Here is an 18921-nt window from a genome sequence, read left to right as displayed (position 1 = left end):
AGATGTACCTTTCCGCATCACGGACCACAGTGCTGTTCCCCAAAAACTTTTTTAATAGCATATTAAAATAAAAACAAGTGTTAATAATATATTAAATAAAATTAAAATTTGACATTTTATTATTTTATCATTTTTATTTTTCCGTTTTCTCGTTGTCGCACACCGTTAAACACCCCTGTAAATGTGAATGGTGCAACCCGGAACTTAAATGATTTTGCGGGAAGATTTGTCATTTTGGATTGGATTTATTTTGCAAACAGTTGTAGTTTGATCTTCGTACTATAAACTCCACGATGAGGTGAGATACGTTTACAAATAAGACCATGTTATGTTTTATCATGTCGGGCTAGTACGCACATTCAACAATGCTTTGTAAAGCTACAAACATAATGTCTTATACAGTTATTGATGCCTTTTGGTTTTTTCCGTTATACTGTTTAATATATTGGCTCACCTAAGTAATTGTAGCGTGTTTCATTTTGGTATTGAAGGGAATGTGTGTTCTTTAGCTCCCTAAAAAGGCTCGTAGATTTTTGGGGGTTTATTTCTTAATGTGTTTTTATTATGTGTTGCATAAAAAACATGAACGTCATATTTATGTTGTTTCGTTAATTCACTCCTGCAGAATGCGGCAAGTAAACACAAAATACTAGGGGTGTATATCGATGTGTATCGATGAATCGTTACACCCCTACTAATTTTCCTAACCATGAACTTTGAATTTAAAATAGTATGAATTGAAAAGTACTTAAATGCTTTGCTTCTACAGTAACCGAAAGAGCAGAAGCGTCAAGGCGGCGCCCATTGCACCAGTTGGCAACAAGGTGACTTGAAATACAAATACACTGTGATCTTCGCATAAATATGTTACTCAATTGATTATGATGAAAGAAAATGTCCTCTCGTTTGGCATCCAGAAATCATCATTTCTGGACTCTGGCAACCGATCTACAATTGGTAGTGCCAGTTTCTTAGAAGGGCTACAGGAAAGAAATGGTGAGTTTTTAAAAGGTCGGTCTATGTCACTATTAAGATTGTATTCATCTTTGGCCAACTTACTTCTGGACTTAGCTGTAAGAAGCTACAGTCTGTAACAATGAATGACAGACTTATGTTACCTTGTGTCTCCAAGGTAACCCTCTGCACAGTACTGCCATAGAAGATGATTTAAACCTTTCAAAAGAGCCCCAGAAGACAAAAAGTCAAGTGGGGAAGAACATCACAAAAAAAGTGAATGAAGTGGTCAAAAACAGGTAGATTCTGCCGAATAAACCACTAAACTTATAGTTGCAAATCACAGTGTTTATCAAACTTGGTGAATGCCAAAACATTATTAAAAGACATGATATCATCGGCCACACAGCATAATTCTAAATAGTCATTTTTCAATATTTTTAAAGAACACATTGATATTTGTTAATTGGGACTCAGTCCTTTCACTCGTCAACACATCTGATTGAGGTTTTTGTTACAATATCAATAAAAAGACCACAACATTTTGGGGGGCGGGGTTTCCCTTTTCTTTTAGGCCTGAGAAAAATGAACCGGCAAAGGTAGAAAAGAAGAGAGGTTCACAGAGTAAAAAGTCAAGGGACTCACAGGTACAGTAAAAATGTTGTCTTCTCCAATAGTGTTTTTTGCAGAGAATTTGAGTATCTGAAAGTTGGTTTATCAGTAGTTGATGACAATGCTGTTGCCAAATGTCTGTCCTCAGGAAGAATCAGACACCGTCCCTTGCACCAAAAGGAGACAAAATCAAGTCCTGTCCTCTGATGGTGACACAGACGAGGACACAAGCTGGGTACTCAAGTACCTCAGCTTCATTGTTCTTGGTAGCTAATCGTCTTGTTCTAATCCAGTCCTTTGTTTTGATTTCTTCAGAACCCAAGTCGAAAGAAAGCAAAAATCCAAAGTTTGGAGAGAACCTCAAAAAAGTTGACCAGAGGTACTGTAAAGGGCTAATGACTTAAAATGTACATTTCTTAAATTTGATGGCATGTACATGTAATGTACATATCTTCACAAATAATCTATTTTTATAGCATCTGCCTTGATTTCATCGCTTCTGGCCAAATGACAACCACAAGTGTTTCCAGTTGTCAGATGGGTTTTCAAATTCCTTCATTAATTATAACTGTACATGTAATGCATTTTTTCTTTAACAAAGCAGACAAAGTCCAAAGGAATGGGAAGAAAAGGAAAAAATCTCAAGGAAGAACAGAGTTGGAAGTGGTGATGGAGGCCTTCCTCAATTTCTGTGATGAGTACAGGTACCCGTAATTGTTAACCAGAGCAGTTTGTATAAATAGAAATGTCTGCAACTTGAAACCTCACGTAAGTATTGGTGACAAAATGACTTGTGGGGAAAATATTTACTGTGTCTTACAGGGATTCTGTCGAGTCGAATGCTGTCAAGAAATCAATTGATTGTTTCTCCAACAGTGTCAAGGAACAACTTCTTGAAAAGGTTAGTCTCCTTTGTTTCAAAAGAGGAGCTGTTGTGTATTGCCATCTCACAGTACACATTTATTGCAAAATTGAAAGCTTATATTTTGGTCTTGCAATTTTCTTTCAGATGGCCTCCAATAGAGAGTTTAAGGCTCTGAAACGGGAAAATTCCAAGGTAACCAATCATAGATATACAACATAAGTCTCAAATTGAATTAGCATTTTCTTATAAACGATATGTACAACTTAAATCCTGTGAATGATAAAAATGTTTATGATCGCCCTATGTTCATATAGTACATTTGCTTAATTTTGTTGTTATTTTGACCCATGTGCGTGTCAGGTGAGCTCCATGATACGTACAAAGACACAGCAACTTTTGGATGCCAAGCATGAGCTAATAAGGTGAGGCATTTCTAAGAGAAAAACACCATCCCAAATACAGCAAATAATCAACTATAAATTTAATAAAGTTTTTTTTATTAATAATTAAGAAGATTAATGCGGCCATTTTCACTAATCTCAATAAATTGAGTTTGATATCACAGGAGCGCTTGTCTTTCTGACAGTTTTAAACAGTACGGGTAGTAATTTCAATTGTATCATCCAATAGGGCGGATCGGCTCGTGGACTTGCTTCAAAAAGAGAAAAATGACCTCAAACTAAGACTAGAAGATCTGAGAAGAAGCCAGGCTTTCCTCAAAGATATTAGAGGACTCACCCAAGTATATCTGGACTACCGGACTGCACATCCAAAAGAGAAAGAGACAGTATGAACAGCTGCACTTGAAAACACGATAAGCACCCACATTGACACATGTTATTCTCTATCTTCTTCCTTTTGCAGTATGGTACATCCAGTGTAGCAGCTCAACTACTGGAGACCTAACATTTTCAAGGAGCACAGGACCAGCCGAGACTGATCAATAACGATCAGGAGAAATGACTGAAGGGAGATGGCAAATAATGTGCTGGGCAGTGGAGTCGTATACCAATACACAACTCGTGTAGGATTCACAGATTATTCCTGGTTAAGTAATGATAAATGCAATATTTTTCAAATATCAAGACGAAATGTGTCTTTTCAAACTATAGAATGGTAGCATAAGGTTTATTTATTGTATAGAAATCTAATATTAAATGTAAATGAGCCAATTTTTTGTTCCAGCAACAGTCGTGGCTGTGTGCGTATTTTATGCCTTCATAAAAGAAATAAAAACTTCAAAAACGTCTCACCCTGACTTCTACCGACTGGGCGATTCGATTAGTTCTTGTTCGTCCAATTGCGTGTCTCTTCAGTCAAACTGTTGTCCAATCAGGTGTCAAGTTGAGTCAATGCGTTGAGACTTGCGTCTAAGTTGCATCGGCGTCTAATTGGCTGAGCGTTTCAGGTTGTTCTCGACTTTCCAGTAGGTAGTGCTTGAGTTGTGTCACGTAAGTACGTACTATTTTCGTCTTTACATTTTTTTGCCAAACCATTCGTTTTGTTATGAATTTAACTCCACGCTTTATGCTGCAAAGCGTTTGTTTTATCCAGTGAACTTGACAGAAAAGTCATTCATATGATTGGCCCAGACGCAATAGTACAGTACGATTGAAGTAATGCGAGAATATTGAGAGGTCAACAGGACGTCTTAACTTTTGAGCAGTACGATTCAAAAATAAATTGTGCTTAACTGTTATTATTTATGATACCCACCAATAACTGTAATCACTGGAAATTATCAAGTTATCCGCCTTCCTGAATCAGCATAGTTTCTTCAGGAAATGCGTCCCAGACTTGTGTTTCCGAAGCAGGGAAAAATCAACTATATTTATGAGATTTTCGCTTCTAAGGTGCTTTATCGGAACTGTCTTTCGATTTTTGTCATCAGGTCAATCATTTACTATCAGCAGCACAATCACACACGGAAGTTTCTTTTTTTTTTTGCAAGAACTGTGTGTAAAACATCACCTCACGTTTTTGTCCAAATCATTGATCAAGATTCTAATGTCTTTAAGTTGAGTTAAAATGTGTTGTGAATTTTATTTAGTTGCCAACTATTTTAATATTTTAATTACAGGTAAAGCGTTTGCATAAGTGAAAATAACTTTTTGTCTGAATAATATAAACTTGATAAGTGTATATTTAAAATGCCTCCCACCTCTAATTCAACTGTATAGGAATGTAGTCATGTTTGTGACATGTTTATTCCCATTCCTCACATGATTAAGCAGCTTTTTGTGTAATCAATTGCCCCTACACAATGTCACCAAAAAAACAGCTATTTTATCCACATTTAATTGTTTTACATTAGTTGAACATTCATTAAAGTTGTTTTGAACAATTCCACTATGTTTCCAATTTATTATGGATTGTGTGTTCACATTTCAGCTGACTCTTATTTCAGTAATAAGAAACCATGGCAGCAACTAAAGATGCTGGTTCTCTGGAGAAGTCTGAGGACACTATGGACTCCTTCCAACTATTTTCAAAAAGGTACCTATGGCACACTGATTCTCTGCCTACAAATAACCTTGCCATAGAACACCAGATGTAAAGCTAAACTACAGTGAAGGTTTAGACCTTTTATAGGGTCTAAATATTTTACAGTGCAGGTAAATAAATCAAGCAATTCAATAATATTTGGAGGTCACCCTTTTTTAATTCAATGGGGTGATTCATTCCAATTTTTAAAAACTATTAAATTAAAACTTTAATTATTTACATTTATCACGTGTTGCTGCGCTTGTGTAATTATATGTGTATTACAAAGCTGTCAAACGCTCAACATAATTGTGTGCCAATGGTTGAGGCTTTTTTCCATTAATGGGAAAACCAGCTGCCATACTGAGTAACCTGTCTGACAAAATCTTTCAATGGGTTCATTGAGCTGCCAAATCATGTTAAAGGGAACATTTGAGTTTTAAGCTGTTTAGCAGGTTTCCCAACCTCATCTTTATCATCTCAAATGTTGTTCATGATTCCAACTGTGGATCTTTTTCAGGACGAATCCATCGGATGGCAGTAATAAAGCTGAGGAAACAGACTCTGTTCCCATCAGCAAAGTGTCAGCCCACAACCCATATCAGTACAAGATGGACTACCCAAACATGGGAATCTGCCTGATTATCAACAATAAGAACTTCGACAAAAGCACAGGTAAATACGCCCATTAAAGCAGTCTGGTACGCGGCTGTCTAATTCAGTTCATACCCAGTTTGACGAATGCTTTGTGAATCATGGTTCAACATTTTTTACGCCCCCTCCAAGCTGTCAGTCAGGCCTGTTTTCCACTATAGGCGTGAAGCGGTGAAAAGGAAATTGTCACATACACTGTGCCTACAGTATGTCTGCTTAGTTAATCATGCGGGCCAAACCTAATTAGGAAAAAATATGTTTGGATCTCCAAATTCTCACCAAAATATTTCTCTTTATTCCCTGTTGTAAGTAAGTCCTGCAGTTTTTCAATGGACTTTATTTCTACTTGTGTTGCTTCTTCCCAGGGATGGGCACTCGTAACGGGACCGACGTCGACGCCGCTTTTGCCATGAAGACTTTTAAGGAACTGGGTTACACCATTAAAGTGGCCACTGATCAGACTGTAAAGCAGATGATGAGTCTCATGTTAAGTGGTAATTGATTTTATTCTTTGTTATTGCGTTGATATTATTATCAGTGTAACTCTAACGTGCGTTTGGAATATTGATTTCGTACAAACAGACGATTGCTGTTTAAAAAATAAATACTAGGTAGGAATTAATGCTGGTTAGTTAATGTCACTCTGTGTTGTTTCTTTGTGTCTGTTTCTGCAGTATCCGAAGAGGACCACAGCTGCAATGCATCGTTTGTGTGTGTCTTGCTAAGTCATGGTGAAGAGGGTGTGATTTTTGGAACTGATGGATTTGAAAAGCTTGAAAATCTGGCAAAACCTTTCAAAGGACATCGTTGCAAGACTCTGCTGGGAAAACCAAAGCTCTTCTTTATACAGGTTAGTAAACACTCTGGGCCTTATAGCCATTCTAGACTCAACTGCTAACCATTTTAGTTTTAATGTTTTCTATGGGATCCTATCGTTTTGGACAAGGGAGACGTTTCCTGTAATTTTCCACAGAGCTGGTTGATCAACGTGGAGTGGGAGGGGGGCAAGGTGCTCAGGCGGCACTTCCAACAGGGAGGCTAACCATGCTCAAAAATGTAATACACATTGATCACTTTGATGGTTGCTACATGTTATTATGATTCTCCTAAGCAACATATGCTCGAGTAGAGGTGTGAAAACATGGATGAGAAAATGAGCACATGGGAACATCAAACGCAGGCCGGTAAGGGAGGAACATGCAGCTGCTTCTGATATTAATTTCAGAAAGACGTGTACAATGGCGTGCTTCTCTCAAGTGGAGAAAATCAAAGCGGTAATTCTGATTTTATGAAGCGTGCATCCCCTCTACTGACCATAGAGAAGAATTACATTTTCAATTTGTCTTTTGGGCAGAGAAATTTTAAATTTAAAAAAGGGTTCTATCAAGATTTAAAAAAAAATAAAAATAAATTGATAGCACTAGATTTTGTTACTCACCATTTGATTTGTAAGATAGCCACTCTAATGGGTTGGAGACGTGACTAAAGTGACAAAGTTGCTTAATTGGTAGCAGTCAGTATAACAAAAGCTGTAGATCATACAATGTATGCCCCAACCCCACCAGTGTAATTCTGAAAGCGTATCCCTAAACTCATTAAGGACCATTTTATTTTATTTGTAGTGAGTAATTTTGAAAGAACAAACATCTTTCAGGCATGCCGTGGCTCGGAACTGGATGAGGGGACGGGCCTCCAAGCCGACAGTGTTGAGGAGCAAACATCGGAGAAGATTCCTGTGGAGGCCGACTTCTTGTATGCCTATTCCACAGCTCCAGGTAACCAGCAATTAGACTTTCCATCAGAATTTTCTGACTCCGCTGTGAAAACACATCACGCATCAATTAAATCCTAAAGTACTAAAAATACTACTAACAATGACAATGACCCGACAGGCTATTACTCTTGGAGGAACACGCAAAACGGTTCCTGGTTCATGCAGGCATTGTGCGAGATGTTGCAGCAATTCAAAGGCGAGGTGGAACTGATGCAGATCATGACTCGGGTCAACTACAAGGTGGCAACGCACTTCGAATCCAACTCCTGTCTTCCGGGCTTCACTGGCAAGAAGCAGATTCCCTGCATTGTCTCCATGTTAACCAAAGACGTTTACTTCCCTAAATAAACCGATCGTGACAGTGTAGCACAATCAACGTGCTTCTACATTTCATTTTAAACTATTCGGTTGTAGTAATGTTTTTACTTACATTTCCATTTTACTTGCTTTTTGGTGTTTTGAACATTTCACAACACCGTTTTAAAGATTTAGGAGTACTGACAGTACATTAAGTCATGGGGGTGGGGACAATGTCTAATTTGTTAAAAAAAAAAAAAAATTAAACACTTTTTTAACTTCTGGGTGTATCTAAGAAGAGACTTTGCCGTTTGCACACTAAAGTGTTGCATTGTTAACGGACACCATAACGTATTCTTTAATTTCATTTGTTTCGATTGGGAAACCTGCCAGTTGAAAATTCGATTTCCCAGACAAATCGGGCGGCATGTACTCCAAAAATAAAAACATGGAAAAATAATTGAATACCGATTGATTGTTGATTATTTGTGATTTTATTAATTTTGTGTGCATGACTTGATTTCATTCATATACTGTCTAATGTCTATGTTTCGTATGAAATATGTAAATTAAATTGGGGGGGGGGGGGCTTAACAGACTTCAGAAGCAACATTGGTTTGAATATACTGGTTGAATTAGCGTGCTGAATTTAACTGTCCAAAAATAGGATCTGAGTACAACTTTCGTTTCCTGCATACTGAAAGCAGAGAAAAGCTGCATAGCGCCGAGAGCGGCAGCAATGAAGGAAGTGAAAATGAAAATCCAGCACAAAGATCGTCTGTGCACATCAGACGACGCATCTGGCTGAACATTTTGAGCTTTTATTTTGAATTCATAAAGCCGCTTGAGCAGCTTTATTTTAATGCCTCTCGATTCAACACGCATCACAGCGCTTTGTCTCACTACATGAAAATCGCATTGTGTGCCAAGTCATAAACGTAAACGAAGTGGGCCATCTTCCGTCGAAATCTTTTAAGGGCCACACACTTCCGCGTTGGCGTGCGGGGAAGTAGGAGGGGGATTTCCATCCAATGTTGCCCCCGCTACCCCAGCTAACCTTGTTTTGCTTTCGTTCTGGACCAGAAACACAATCGAACAACGCTCTCACTTTCCCTTTTTTTGCCAAAGCACCTATGTCCTTTGAAAAAAATCCCCACACCACGCCAGTGTTGCATGTTATTCTGAAACAAGCACGCCGAACTCGGCAGGTAACACAATTTCCGCATATTATCACCACTGCTGCTGCTACCTTTGACTTTTTGACAGACTTCTCTTGCGTGCTGCTCGACGGATCGTTGCTCGACTTGTAAGCGAAAGTGCTCCTTTTACGCTCGCGTTGTTTGCGTGGACTGGCTTTTATTTTCACTTTTGGCTCAGCTTGTTTGCCTCTGGCCATGAGTGACCGATATTGGTTAAGGGCATAAGCGGCTGTGGTGTTGTCATAGACTTCCAAAAAATACGCTCATGACTGTCATTGTAGATTTTATGAAATGTGCAATTTCTAAGTAATGTTTTGCAGTTTAACTGTGTTTCTCGGGAATATGAAGCGCGTTTATAGTGAAGTGTGAATAGTTTTCGGAACTTTTGCACTGTTGTATTTATTTAATCTGCACTTTTGCACCACTTATGCAACACGTGAATGTACCATATTGTGCAATCTACCAACACGGTTCAAATAAGCGTAACGTTAGAGAATGGTTCAACCATAATTGTATCGGTCTTAAGTACTTTCGTTGAAACGTGAACTACTATCGATTTTTCAGATCTGTGACTTTTAAAGACACTTAATGTACAGCGTGCACTGGTGTGTATGATAGTGTTTCACCTTGTTCGACCCGTTCATGCTGTGCCACTAAATGGGAGTGCCACTGGCTTATCTGGCCTGGCGGACTGTGATCAGATCGCATTGCAACTTAACATTGTTTTTGTTTTTTAAAAATCAAACGTAATGCGCTTGGGGTTAAACTTCACGATTGTTCTTTTCATATATATATTCATAATTAGATGTTAAATACGACAATGCATTTGCATACTTTGCACAAATATGTTCCATATGCCTCCAATATGTGCAGATGTGCATGTGTATATATCTCTGCTCAGATACCACAATGCCTGTAGATAGAATGAGGATGCGGCCGTGGCTGGAGGAACAGATCAACTCCTGCCAGATACCAGGCCTCAAATGGGTGAACGAAGTAAGTACTGGTACTTTCACTGAAACTGACTTCTGTAAAGATCTAGTTTACTTGATGCTAGAGATGCACCGATCCGACTTTTTCAGTTCCGATACCGATACCGATGCCGTGACTTTGCGTATCGGTCGATACCCGATACCGATCCGATATTATGGTTGACTTAACAAGCTACATAACTCTACATGTGGAACAGAAAAGACCAAAGGCAATGGCATCAGGCAGACTACACAGTTCTTTGCTCTAAATTAGGGGTGTCCAAACTAACGGTCCAGTTTTTATTGGCCCGCATCAAATTCTGAAAACATAATTGAATATGGCCCGCACAAGAAGCTTGAGCTCAGCTTCTCAGTTTCCACACTAGATGGTGTAATGTATTTGGACTGTGTGGTTACCCGTACTGGGGGGTGGAGCTAGAGGTATGGCGGGCGGATGGCATGTTGTAGCTAGGAGAGACTGCGGCTAAAAAGAAACGAACATCAATACATGATTGACTCACTGCTTCCCTAAAACCTGGTCGTCTTGTCAAGTTATTTCTCATGGTATAGAGAAACATTACAGATGGAGCCCGCCACACAAAGCGTTTGACGTCCCATTAACACCCCCCGGAAGAGAAGCGAACACGCAGCGTTTGACATCCGATTAGCCGGGCCCCCCCCCCCCCCCCCCATTCGGGAGAGAAGCTAACGCGCAGCCTTTGACGTCCCATTAGTAACGCGAAGAGAAGCGAACGCGCAGGGTTTGACGTCCGCTTAGCAACCCGGGGAAGAGAAGCGAACGTTCGCTCCATGTTTGCATTTGTTTAGAAAACTCTCGTGGCATGCGGCACACGTGCTGCTGACGTATGACGTAGCCCGCGTCCCAATAGACTAAGGAAAGTATCGGCTCACAGATCGGCTGCATTTTCCGATACCCGATCCATCTATTTTGTTGATATCGGGACCGATATCCGATCCAGATATCGGATCGGTGCATCTCTACTTGATGCTATATATTGAAGTGTCTAATGATTTTCCGAAACGTTTGAATTGGATTTTTTCTGACATGCAATTTCAATTTGATTCATGATTTTCTTCATATCACACTGCAGTACAATAGTTATTATTGACTATCTACTACTACACTAACATTTACAAACATGACAGAAAATGTTTATCTTACCGTCAAAACCTTAAAAGCTATATGACTTGAATATTGCAAGCACAGTAAAGAGTGTGAGGGATTCTGTCATTTTTTCAAAGTTTTGAAAATGGTTAGGCTTTTGATTTGATTTGTAAAACTTCAAAATCTGATGAACACAAAATCAATCTGAAATTATGATTTTGATCATATATCAACGAATCATTTAGCGCTGTTTTACATTGTAAATACACTGGGGGAAAAAACCTTGGTGATGCTTTGTCTAGGAAAAAAGGATCTTCCAGATCCCTTGGATGCACGCTGCTCGCCATGGCTGGGACTTGGAGAAAGATGCTCCTCTCTTCATGCGCTGGGCCATACATACTGGTAAACACGCTGGCTTTATTTTTGTCTGTACTGAAAACTAAATCTGGTACAAAACTAAATTCATGTTTGAGTCAAATAACATCGTGATCATTTCAAAATGGAAATGGAGGCAGAAATTTACGCAAATTTAAATACGATTCATTTATCAAATAAGATAATATTTATCGATGTTTTATTGCCCTTTTTGGAGGTGGGATCCTCAAATGAAGCTGCTTTCATCCTTCTCAAGTGATACAAGTTCAACAAAATAACACATTTAGGAGAGCTGCACAGTACCTAGGGGGAATAAAAGTTTTAATGTAATGTGGGAGTAGCAGGAGAAAAAAATAAGATACAATGCTCATTTGTTGTAAAGCGTCATGTTCAGTTAGTGTCATGTGTTATGTCTCATCTGCGTACGTGAAGGTAAATACCAGCCAGGAAAAGACAAACCAGACCCAAAGACCTGGAAGGCAAATTTCCGCTGTGCGATGAACAGCCTGCCTGATATCGAGGAGGTGAAGGATAAAAGCAACAAAAAGGGAACAAATGCCTTCAGAGTCTACAAGATGCTGTCATCTTCAGAGAGAAGTGTAAGGAAAGGTAAGCCTTGCTGCTGGTCATCAATGACTTGGCGCACCCTTTTTTTTTTATTTTTTAAATGTGTAACTACGTACTCCTAAAACAGTCGTTCGAAAAGGTTCAAAGTGGATTTCTGTGCAATGTTAGAGATTTACCTTTCTAAAATTCTGGTCTCATTCAGAATTGAAGTCTTACAATACAGCTCACTCTTTCACTGTAATTTTATTTGTGTACTCAGGAAAGGATATGATATTTCCTTGATATATCTGAAAGGTGTTTTCCTCTGGGTATGCATGTAGGAAAGAAGAGGACCAACAAAGAGAGTAGGCCCAAAGGAAATAAAGAGGTAGATAAACACAGACATGCAAAGCACAGCATTGTCAAGACAGCACTGTATTTTTGGTTTGCACACAACACAAATGACCAAAACACACAATTACCCTATGTTTTGCTACCAATAGGGATAGCACTGCTAAGGAAGTCCAGCATACGTTTCCTCTCAGAATGTGCTTATCTGGAACTGTAGTTTATATGTGACAACATGCTTGTTTAGTGATCGTTGTTCAATGTTATTAGGTCACTGCTGTAAGATTGCCGTACAGTTTCACATTGAACGACTTGCTGTTGAGTTCCTCAAAATGTTGCAGGCACACTGGCAAAGTTTCTCAGTTCCACTTATTGTGGATTTTTTTTGGTCTTGAACATTAATAACAAATACTTGATGAGCAAGTCGATAGTTAAGTTTCTGATGATACCTTTTCTAGGCATCCAATTGATATGGTTGATGATATTCAGACATTGTCTTGGATTCAAGCGTTTAAAATGATGTTCTTGTGTCTAGGTCATCCATCACTATGACGCTGACACAGTTGAGTCGACTGTATCGGTGTAAGTTCCGATACTGACTCCCTGTCTTTATCTTCACCTCCTTTCCCCCACTCTGTCTCTCTCAGGTATCGTCTCCATCTTTTGATAGGACACCTCTTCTCTTTCATGCTGTGCAAGTTGTTGACTTCAAACAGGAATCGCAGGATGCGGAAGAGCCACCCATTACAACCAAAGGTGCCATAACGGCGCTTTAAATTTTTCTCACGTTTTACTGTAGTCCATATCACATTTTTGTAAATAGGGATGGGCGAGTACCGATATTAGCCTTATTCCAAAGTATCTGTCTTCGCGATGGCAGCTGATATCGGTGTCGGCCGCCATCTTGTGGTCATTTTACAAACAGGAACTAGAAATTTGCAACTAGAACATAGTCATTAATTTCATGTAATTTTAAGGAAACTTGCTATATAGAATAAATAGTCATAATAATAATCTTCAATATTATTTAAGATGATCTGTCATTTATTTTTGGGGGGCATTATATGTACATAATACTCGTGGTATCGGCACTTGGTATCGGTAACGGTGACTATTCAAGATTTGAACTCATACTGGTATTGGTCTGAAAAAAAAAGTGGTTTCAAACATCCCCCGCTTGTAAGTTGCAGAGGTTTTAATAGTTTCAACAGTTTTAATACGAAAAGTAGAATTGAACAAAGGGAATTCAGCATGTTTGCTTTTCAGGAAGAGTCACACTGTTGTCCTCTGTGTTCATGTGCAGATCTTCCTGATGAAGATCACGTGATTTCAAGCGAGCTCTTACCATTTGTCTGTCAGACGATTGAAGTGAAAACAGAGAATGAAGAGGAGACTGTGAGCTCCTCCCACTTGTACCCTTTTCAAATTTCTCCAGTGTCTTCTTACGACGGTGAGAACGCACACCAGCACGTCACATTTCACCTCATTTGTGGGACAGTTACAAGGAGATTAGTGGCACGGAATAAACTTTATCAAATCGTAACCGAAATCGAGCAACAATTCAACTGCGTGGCGTTGCCAATCTTCTACAGCGGAATAGCCGAAGCTAGCAATCATCTTATTTCCGTACAGGCAGATGTTTGAAGCTTTAAATGTTGACAAGGAGAAGTACAGTTGATGTGACTAACCGGTTCAACCCCCCAGTAAGCAGTTCTTCACAAATGCCTTAAAAAGAAGCACAGTCAAAAGTGAACTGTATCATAGCTGAATTGTTGACAGAAGTTGCGTAACTCTGTGACATAATCAGTTAGCAGATAGGTAGCCATTCGCAAGTACAGTATCGCTGCCGGTCTTGTTTCTTTATTCTTCATAAAGCTTCAACAAGACGAGCTTGAGACAGATAATGTGGTTCGTTTTTGGTTTGGATTATTGTTGTTTATTTGAACACGAGGGCAAATGAAACAATTATGTAACTCATCCTCAATGTCAGCACAGTATAGCATTCGTCTTATCTTATCTAAAGCTGGGAACAGAGTGCCTAAACTTGTGAAACAGACCATATCGGTTTAACAGTGGTTTAGTGTTCTCAGCTTGGGGTAATAACCCAAGTGTGAAATTCAAATTTTGTGACATCCTAAATTATGCGGTTTCTTGAAGCTCAATTTACTGTTATTCCTGAACTGAATTTCTGCATTGACTTTCTCTACTTAGCACCGAAGGTTGTGGTGGCAGGTGTCTTCTTCTTGGTTTTTTGACCAGTCATCCAAGGCACAGCTGAGTCTATCACTCGGCAGCAGTTATCGATCCGCTGTGTTTGATGGGCGGGGGAGGGGTGGCGAGATGGGCTTTGAATCAATATCATATGTGAAGCTGTACTTGTCAGGGTTCAGGTTGTGTCTCTTTTTCTCCATTCCCAGTGCACAGTTCGAAATGCGCCGTTTGCTATGTGCAAGTTTTAATCTAGTTCCTTTACAGGTAGCGATACAGAAAGCGACATTGAGGACACCCAACGGGTGAGTCTACTCTTCGACAAATGCAAACACACACACGCGCACACACACACACACACACACACACACACACACACACACACACACACACACACGGGGGATGACCTTGTCCAGGAACTCTTGTTATCAAACATTAACAGTCTTCCGTTATAGTCCAGTGTACCTGCATCGAACAAAACAGAGAGGCATGCACACACTAATTAAATTGCCTGAAGGTATTCCTGCCCCCAAAATAAACAGAGACATTATACTAACTAATTTCCAAGTTTAATGAAATTATAATGTACAAAAACAGGCTTGATTTATGACCTCTGTTTATAGCTTCTGAATGTTTATGTCCTGTTGACAATTTAAAATGATCAAACTTTCAACACGAGTGTTTGGCTTCAAGCCCAGTTTCATCACATACGTACATAAGTCAGACATGCCCACCAGCCACCACGCATATGTATTTTTATTTACGAGCACTTTGAGCATACTTGTAATTTCCTTACCTTTCCTGTGACTCACAGAGTGTCAATCCAGCCTGGAGGCGAGATCACAGCAGGTCAGTTCTTAAGGTCTCCCCCTCCTCCCTCCCTGGCATGGCCACCTTCGTTAGAGGAAGCAAACCCCGCTGCAGAATAACCACCACGCGAGACCCCAACCCCCTCATCAGCTATCACAGCGACGGCTGGCCAACGCCCTACAGCCAGAACTCTCTTACATCTTCCATACCTAGCCACACTCACGAGATGCGGGCCAGCGTCATTAGGAAAACCTCAGATGTCACCTCCTCCTAACATCACCGCGTCAAGTCCCTCCTTTTATTTAAGTCAGACGTGACCGTGCAGGGATTGGGCCACCACTTGACTTGTCCATTTATCGTCGAGCATATTGACTCAATTTTGATTCACCGCTTGTATCTGCCACGCTCTGCAAATGCACTGCCGGCAATTCAAGGCAGTACGCGGGCATTTTTGGTTTACGTGTGTAGCTGCTTGGAAGCGTGTCTTTAACGTAGAAGGTGGCTGAAGTCGGGTGCATTCATTAGTATAAATCATTGCCCGTGTATTCATTATTGCGAAACATTATGAATGCCATTCTTTATTGCAGAATTTCCCATACTTTGAGCCAAATTAGAAAAATATTTCTCAAACTCAGTGACTCAATTAAAATAAATCTGCAACCGGTTTTAGGTCCCAACCCTAAATTTGGGATAGGCTATTGGACTATGATGTATCAGAACGACAGTAACATACTATGCACTTACCGAAACATGACTTGTCCAATTTAAATTCAGTGTGGCTCAAGCCTTTGCATCATAAACATTGTTAAGAGTTTAGAAGAACAGACTCTAGAGAAGAGTGATTTAAAACAGTCGTTGGGTGACCGTAAGCAGCACCACAACAAACGTGTTTGACCGGCTTGTATTCATTCCTCCAGTTCATACTTGCCATAAGATGTGCCTGAGTCTAGATTGATACCATTTCGTGAAATGTGTTTAGTGTCAAAAATATACTTCAGTGATTTATTAAGTGTTGTTGCACAATTGATATCCTTTCAGTACAGCATTTGCGCCATGGTAACCCCTCGAAGAAATCATGTCCTAAGAATTACCAAGCAAACTGACTCTGAATTTGCTCTTTAGTAATTGTACCAATTACTATATTGTCCACATAAAACTAACTGGTGTAAACTCAATTTAAAATATATCTATGCAAAGTACATTAAGAAGTCGCTTAATGGCCACTATGAGCAGGAGCAAAAATTACTGCATGCAGAAGCTCTTATGTGAACACCTAACTGTTGTTTTAAGATATACTTGAAACATTGTGAAGCCTGTTTTAATTTTTACTTCTTGTGAAGGAAATTATTAGTTTTATTAATTAATAAAAAAAACAAAAACTCATTTTGTTTAAAAGTACATCAAAATATTGTGTGAATGAGGAGAGATGCTGTTTGTAGAAAGCGTAAAATACCAATATAATTATTTCAGGGAATATAATGAGATTTAATTTGTCACAGCTTTTTATGTTGCTAGCCAGAGTCCATGCTTTAAGACTGGCAAAATTTTCTTCTTTAATCGCTTCTATGTATGCATCGGACTGTCTCGGGAAAATTTCCCCATAATGCACAAACAGATGAACTGACAGACTCACTGACACTCTTGTTGCTGACAAATCTCACATGTGCTCGCAAGCCGCTTCCGCACTTTATATTCTGTTTCTGTGTGTTGTCATTATGTGCCTTCAACACTGTGTGTGGCCTCAAGCCTTGTGTGCTTTTAGCCTCCAATGAATGACACGTGCGGGTTAGAGCATGGCAGGAATAAAAAAAAACATTGTAAATAGTCCTCACCTAGTTGCTCAGGTCACAATGGAAGAAATCCTCAAATGGAGGATCCTCAGGGCTTCAATGTAACCATGCACCGTAATCAGTGAAGGTTTGTGTAGACTTGAGAGTCTTGAGACAGTGATGCTTTATTGAAGATGGAACCAGAAGTATTTCGAGCGTTTTTAATTAGACGTAAAAATTGAGAGCATCCGTGCCCGCGCCCATGCTATGCCTCCACCATATTCTGTGTTCTTTTCCATGCAATTGCCGTCAGTCTGACCGTTGCAAAGAATCTTAGTGGCAAACTAGTTTGCAACTTGTTGTCAACACACAGTATTTACGTTCATGAAAACATCTCTTTATTTTATACTTCTCCAGAATAATCATAACTGTGTTGATTTCTTCTTAAAAGAAAGAATCCGGCGAACATCCATTTGTTGTCCAGCTATCTGTTTTATGGAACTTACCCTCATTAGGGGGGTGACATGGAACCTACACTGTAAATAATAATAATAATAATAATAATAATAATTTGGGTAAAAAAAAAGTTAAATTTTTAACTTGGGTACATCGTATTGGACTCACAACTATACCAAATGGTAAAAAAAATCAATTGGGAATCTTCTATTCTTTGAACCAAGCCCCAAAAGCAATTCATCCTGAATGGAAGCACAGACAGTGTAAGCAACATGATTCTTTTATGCAAGTCTTTTGTTGTTGGTTTTAGTTCAATTTTAAGTTTCTAAATCTTGTTTCCACTGCTTTTGTCACCATTTCCCCCCATCATTTTCTGGTATTTCTCTAAGCTGGTTTACCCACCACTGGCACGTGTGACAAATATTGAAAAGACCAGATTGGACTATTTATATTTATTGAATGAACCAATTGTACACCCATTCAGTAAATGTGAAAAAGGACTAGTGTGTCCATCCATATATTAGGTACACCCAGGTTAAATGAATGCTGTATAATTCAAGAGCCTTGAACATCTTTTAAATGTCCTGCCTTGGCTGAATTAAAAGTATTCATTTGTGTATTTTTTAGTTTGTCTTCTTAAAAGGGTGTGTGTTGTTAGGACTGTCACACATTCTGTGAATTCGATTGCCTTTGTTTTATTGGGGTAACGTTGGCAACAGAGTTCATCAGTTGACCTTTAGTCACAATGCAATGCAATACTTAACCCATCCGCCCTTAAGCCAATACGCACAACAGTGAGCTTGGATTGTCTGCTGTAAAAACAATTATAAAGATGTTGCGTATCATACAAGGTCACAAATAAATAGTATATTGGATATAAGTGATGGATGTGTCTCACCCATAAAGAACAATTTTTAGTGTGAACAACTAGGCTGTGTGCTGAGTTTTTACCCTGCTGGTGATATCGTGAAGTGCTGTGTAAATCTGAATAAAGACTTTTGTATTTTTAATGTTGTTCCCAGGCCTTTCATCTTTACAATGTCAAACTGATTGCTGAGTTTATCTTTTGTGCTCATAAAGGTCAGAGTCCACTTTTATATGGCTTCAAAATCTTCAAGACTACTGGAGCCAGGGCTGTGTTACATTGTGGGGGAAAAAAAAGATACACACTGCGCCAAGGTTTACAAGTTTGTAGGTGTACAGTTTGGACTTGGCAAGACTTATAATGTGTTTGTGCAGAGAATGCCCCACCCCCTCACCTATAGATGACTTTGCAAATTTGCAGGTTCCTTCAGTTGGGCCAGAAACGAACACCGCCTGCTGTCTCGGTTTCAGTTACTTTTCTCATGTTTTGACTTATTTCCTGTCTTTGTTGGCTCTTAAGATGGTTGACTATTTTGCTTACGCTTTAAATCTTCTTTTCTAGACACTCTAGTTGGACCACCGTTTCCTCAAAAACTTCTTTCTTCACTT

At 39.3% G+C, this 18921-nt stretch overlaps 3 protein-coding genes and 2 long non-coding RNA genes across 15 annotated transcripts; 3 read left to right on the top strand and 2 right to left on the bottom strand.

Annotated features, from left to right (window-relative positions):
• The first annotated feature begins 18 nt into the window (after positions 1-18).
• On the top strand, positions 19-3680 carry LOC133163309 (centromere protein U-like). 4 transcript variants are annotated; one of them, XM_061293098.1, is made up of 13 exons: positions 138-298; positions 770-824; positions 918-1011; positions 1133-1253; positions 1529-1601; positions 1715-1801; positions 1882-1945; positions 2168-2270; positions 2389-2467; positions 2576-2623; positions 2792-2853; positions 3062-3218; positions 3296-3680. In XM_061293098.1, the coding sequence occupies exons 1-13, from the start codon at positions 294-296 to the stop codon at positions 3335-3337; spliced, it is 990 nt and encodes a 329-aa protein (XP_061149082.1). In that variant the 5' UTR covers positions 138-293; the 3' UTR covers positions 3338-3680. The 4 variants fall into 4 exon arrangements, with proteins under 4 accessions (XP_061149110.1, XP_061149082.1, XP_061149101.1 ...); XM_061293117.1 differs by having other exon boundaries at positions 139-298; positions 918-996; XM_061293108.1 differs by having other exon boundaries at positions 139-298; positions 2171-2270.
• Positions 3681-3769: 89 nt separating this feature from the next.
• On the top strand, positions 3770-8105 carry LOC133163328 (caspase-3-like). 4 transcript variants are annotated; one of them, XM_061293136.1, is made up of 7 exons: positions 3770-3882; positions 4823-4927; positions 5436-5590; positions 5935-6063; positions 6244-6419; positions 7224-7344; positions 7462-8105. In XM_061293136.1, exons 2-7 carry the CDS (start codon positions 4851-4853, stop codon positions 7689-7691), a joined length of 888 nt encoding a protein of 295 aa, XP_061149120.1. In that variant the 5' UTR covers positions 3770-3882; positions 4823-4850; the 3' UTR covers positions 7692-8105. The 4 variants fall into 4 exon arrangements, with proteins under 4 accessions (XP_061149120.1, XP_061149127.1, XP_061149134.1 ...); XM_061293143.1 differs by having other exon boundaries at positions 3793-3882; positions 4839-4927; XM_061293150.1 differs by having other exon boundaries at positions 3819-3886; positions 4839-4927.
• On the bottom strand, positions 7162-9162 carry LOC133163356 (uncharacterized). Its single transcript, XR_009716375.1, has 2 exons — positions 8890-9162; positions 7162-7386 (listed from the first exon to the last, which is right to left on the bottom strand). It is a non-coding gene; the product is annotated as an uncharacterized LOC133163356 (long non-coding RNA).
• On the top strand, positions 8627-18458 carry LOC133163283 (interferon regulatory factor 2-like). Of its 5 annotated transcripts, none has more exons than XM_061293050.1 (10): positions 8629-8848; positions 9741-9835; positions 11239-11338; positions 11744-11920; positions 12199-12245; positions 12741-12767; positions 12853-12961; positions 13509-13655; positions 14681-14718; positions 15228-18458. In XM_061293050.1, the coding sequence occupies exons 2-10, from the start codon at positions 9749-9751 to the stop codon at positions 15495-15497; spliced, it is 1002 nt and encodes a 333-aa protein (XP_061149034.1). In that variant the 5' UTR covers positions 8629-8848; positions 9741-9748; the 3' UTR covers positions 15498-18458. The 5 variants fall into 5 exon arrangements, with proteins under 5 accessions (XP_061149070.1, XP_061149061.1, XP_061149034.1 ...); XM_061293059.1 differs by having other exon boundaries at positions 8629-8946; XM_061293068.1 differs by lacking the exon at positions 12741-12767 and having other exon boundaries at positions 8632-8848.
• LOC133163360 (uncharacterized) lies at positions 14110-15349 on the bottom strand. The gene is made up of 2 exons (XR_009716376.1): positions 15210-15349; positions 14110-14878 (listed from the first exon to the last, which is right to left on the bottom strand). It is a non-coding gene; the product is annotated as an uncharacterized LOC133163360 (long non-coding RNA).
• Positions 18459-18921: the final 463 nt, after the last annotated feature.

The sequence above is a fragment of the Syngnathus typhle genome, linkage group LG1, assembly GCF_033458585.1.
Source record: "Syngnathus typhle isolate RoL2023-S1 ecotype Sweden linkage group LG1, RoL_Styp_1.0, whole genome shotgun sequence".
Classification (NCBI taxonomy): domain Eukaryota; kingdom Metazoa; phylum Chordata; class Actinopteri; order Syngnathiformes; family Syngnathidae; genus Syngnathus; species Syngnathus typhle.
The sequence above is the reverse complement of the archived record's forward strand: the minus strand, read 5'-3'. Positions and strand labels throughout refer to the sequence as shown.

Bases quoted from the DNA above. Each gene is read 5' to 3' on its own strand.
- LOC133163309 (XM_061293098.1), top strand. The intron at 1,802-1,881 runs GTACTCAAGTAC...TGATTTCTTCAG, and splicing joins CAGACGAGGACACAAGCTGG to AACCCAAGTCGAAAGAAAGC. The intron at 2,854-3,061 runs GTGAGGCATTTC...ATCATCCAATAG, and splicing joins GCCAAGCATGAGCTAATAAG to GGCGGATCGGCTCGTGGACT.
- LOC133163328 (XM_061293136.1), top strand. From the start codon at position 4,851: ATGGCAGCAACTAAAGATGCTGGTTCTCTGGAGAAGTCTGAGGACACT. The intron at 4,928-5,435 runs GTACCTATGGCA...GATCTTTTTCAG, and splicing joins TTCCAACTATTTTCAAAAAG to GACGAATCCATCGGATGGCA. The intron at 5,591-5,934 runs GTAAATACGCCC...GCTTCTTCCCAG, and splicing joins GAACTTCGACAAAAGCACAG to GGATGGGCACTCGTAACGGG.
- LOC133163283 (XM_061293050.1), top strand. From the start codon at position 9,749: ATGCCTGTAGATAGAATGAGGATGCGGCCGTGGCTGGAGGAACAGATC. The intron at 13,656-14,680 runs GTGAGAACGCAC...GTTCCTTTACAG, and splicing joins TCCAGTGTCTTCTTACGACG to GTAGCGATACAGAAAGCGAC. The intron at 14,719-15,227 runs GTGAGTCTACTC...TGTGACTCACAG, and splicing joins ACATTGAGGACACCCAACGG to AGTGTCAATCCAGCCTGGAG.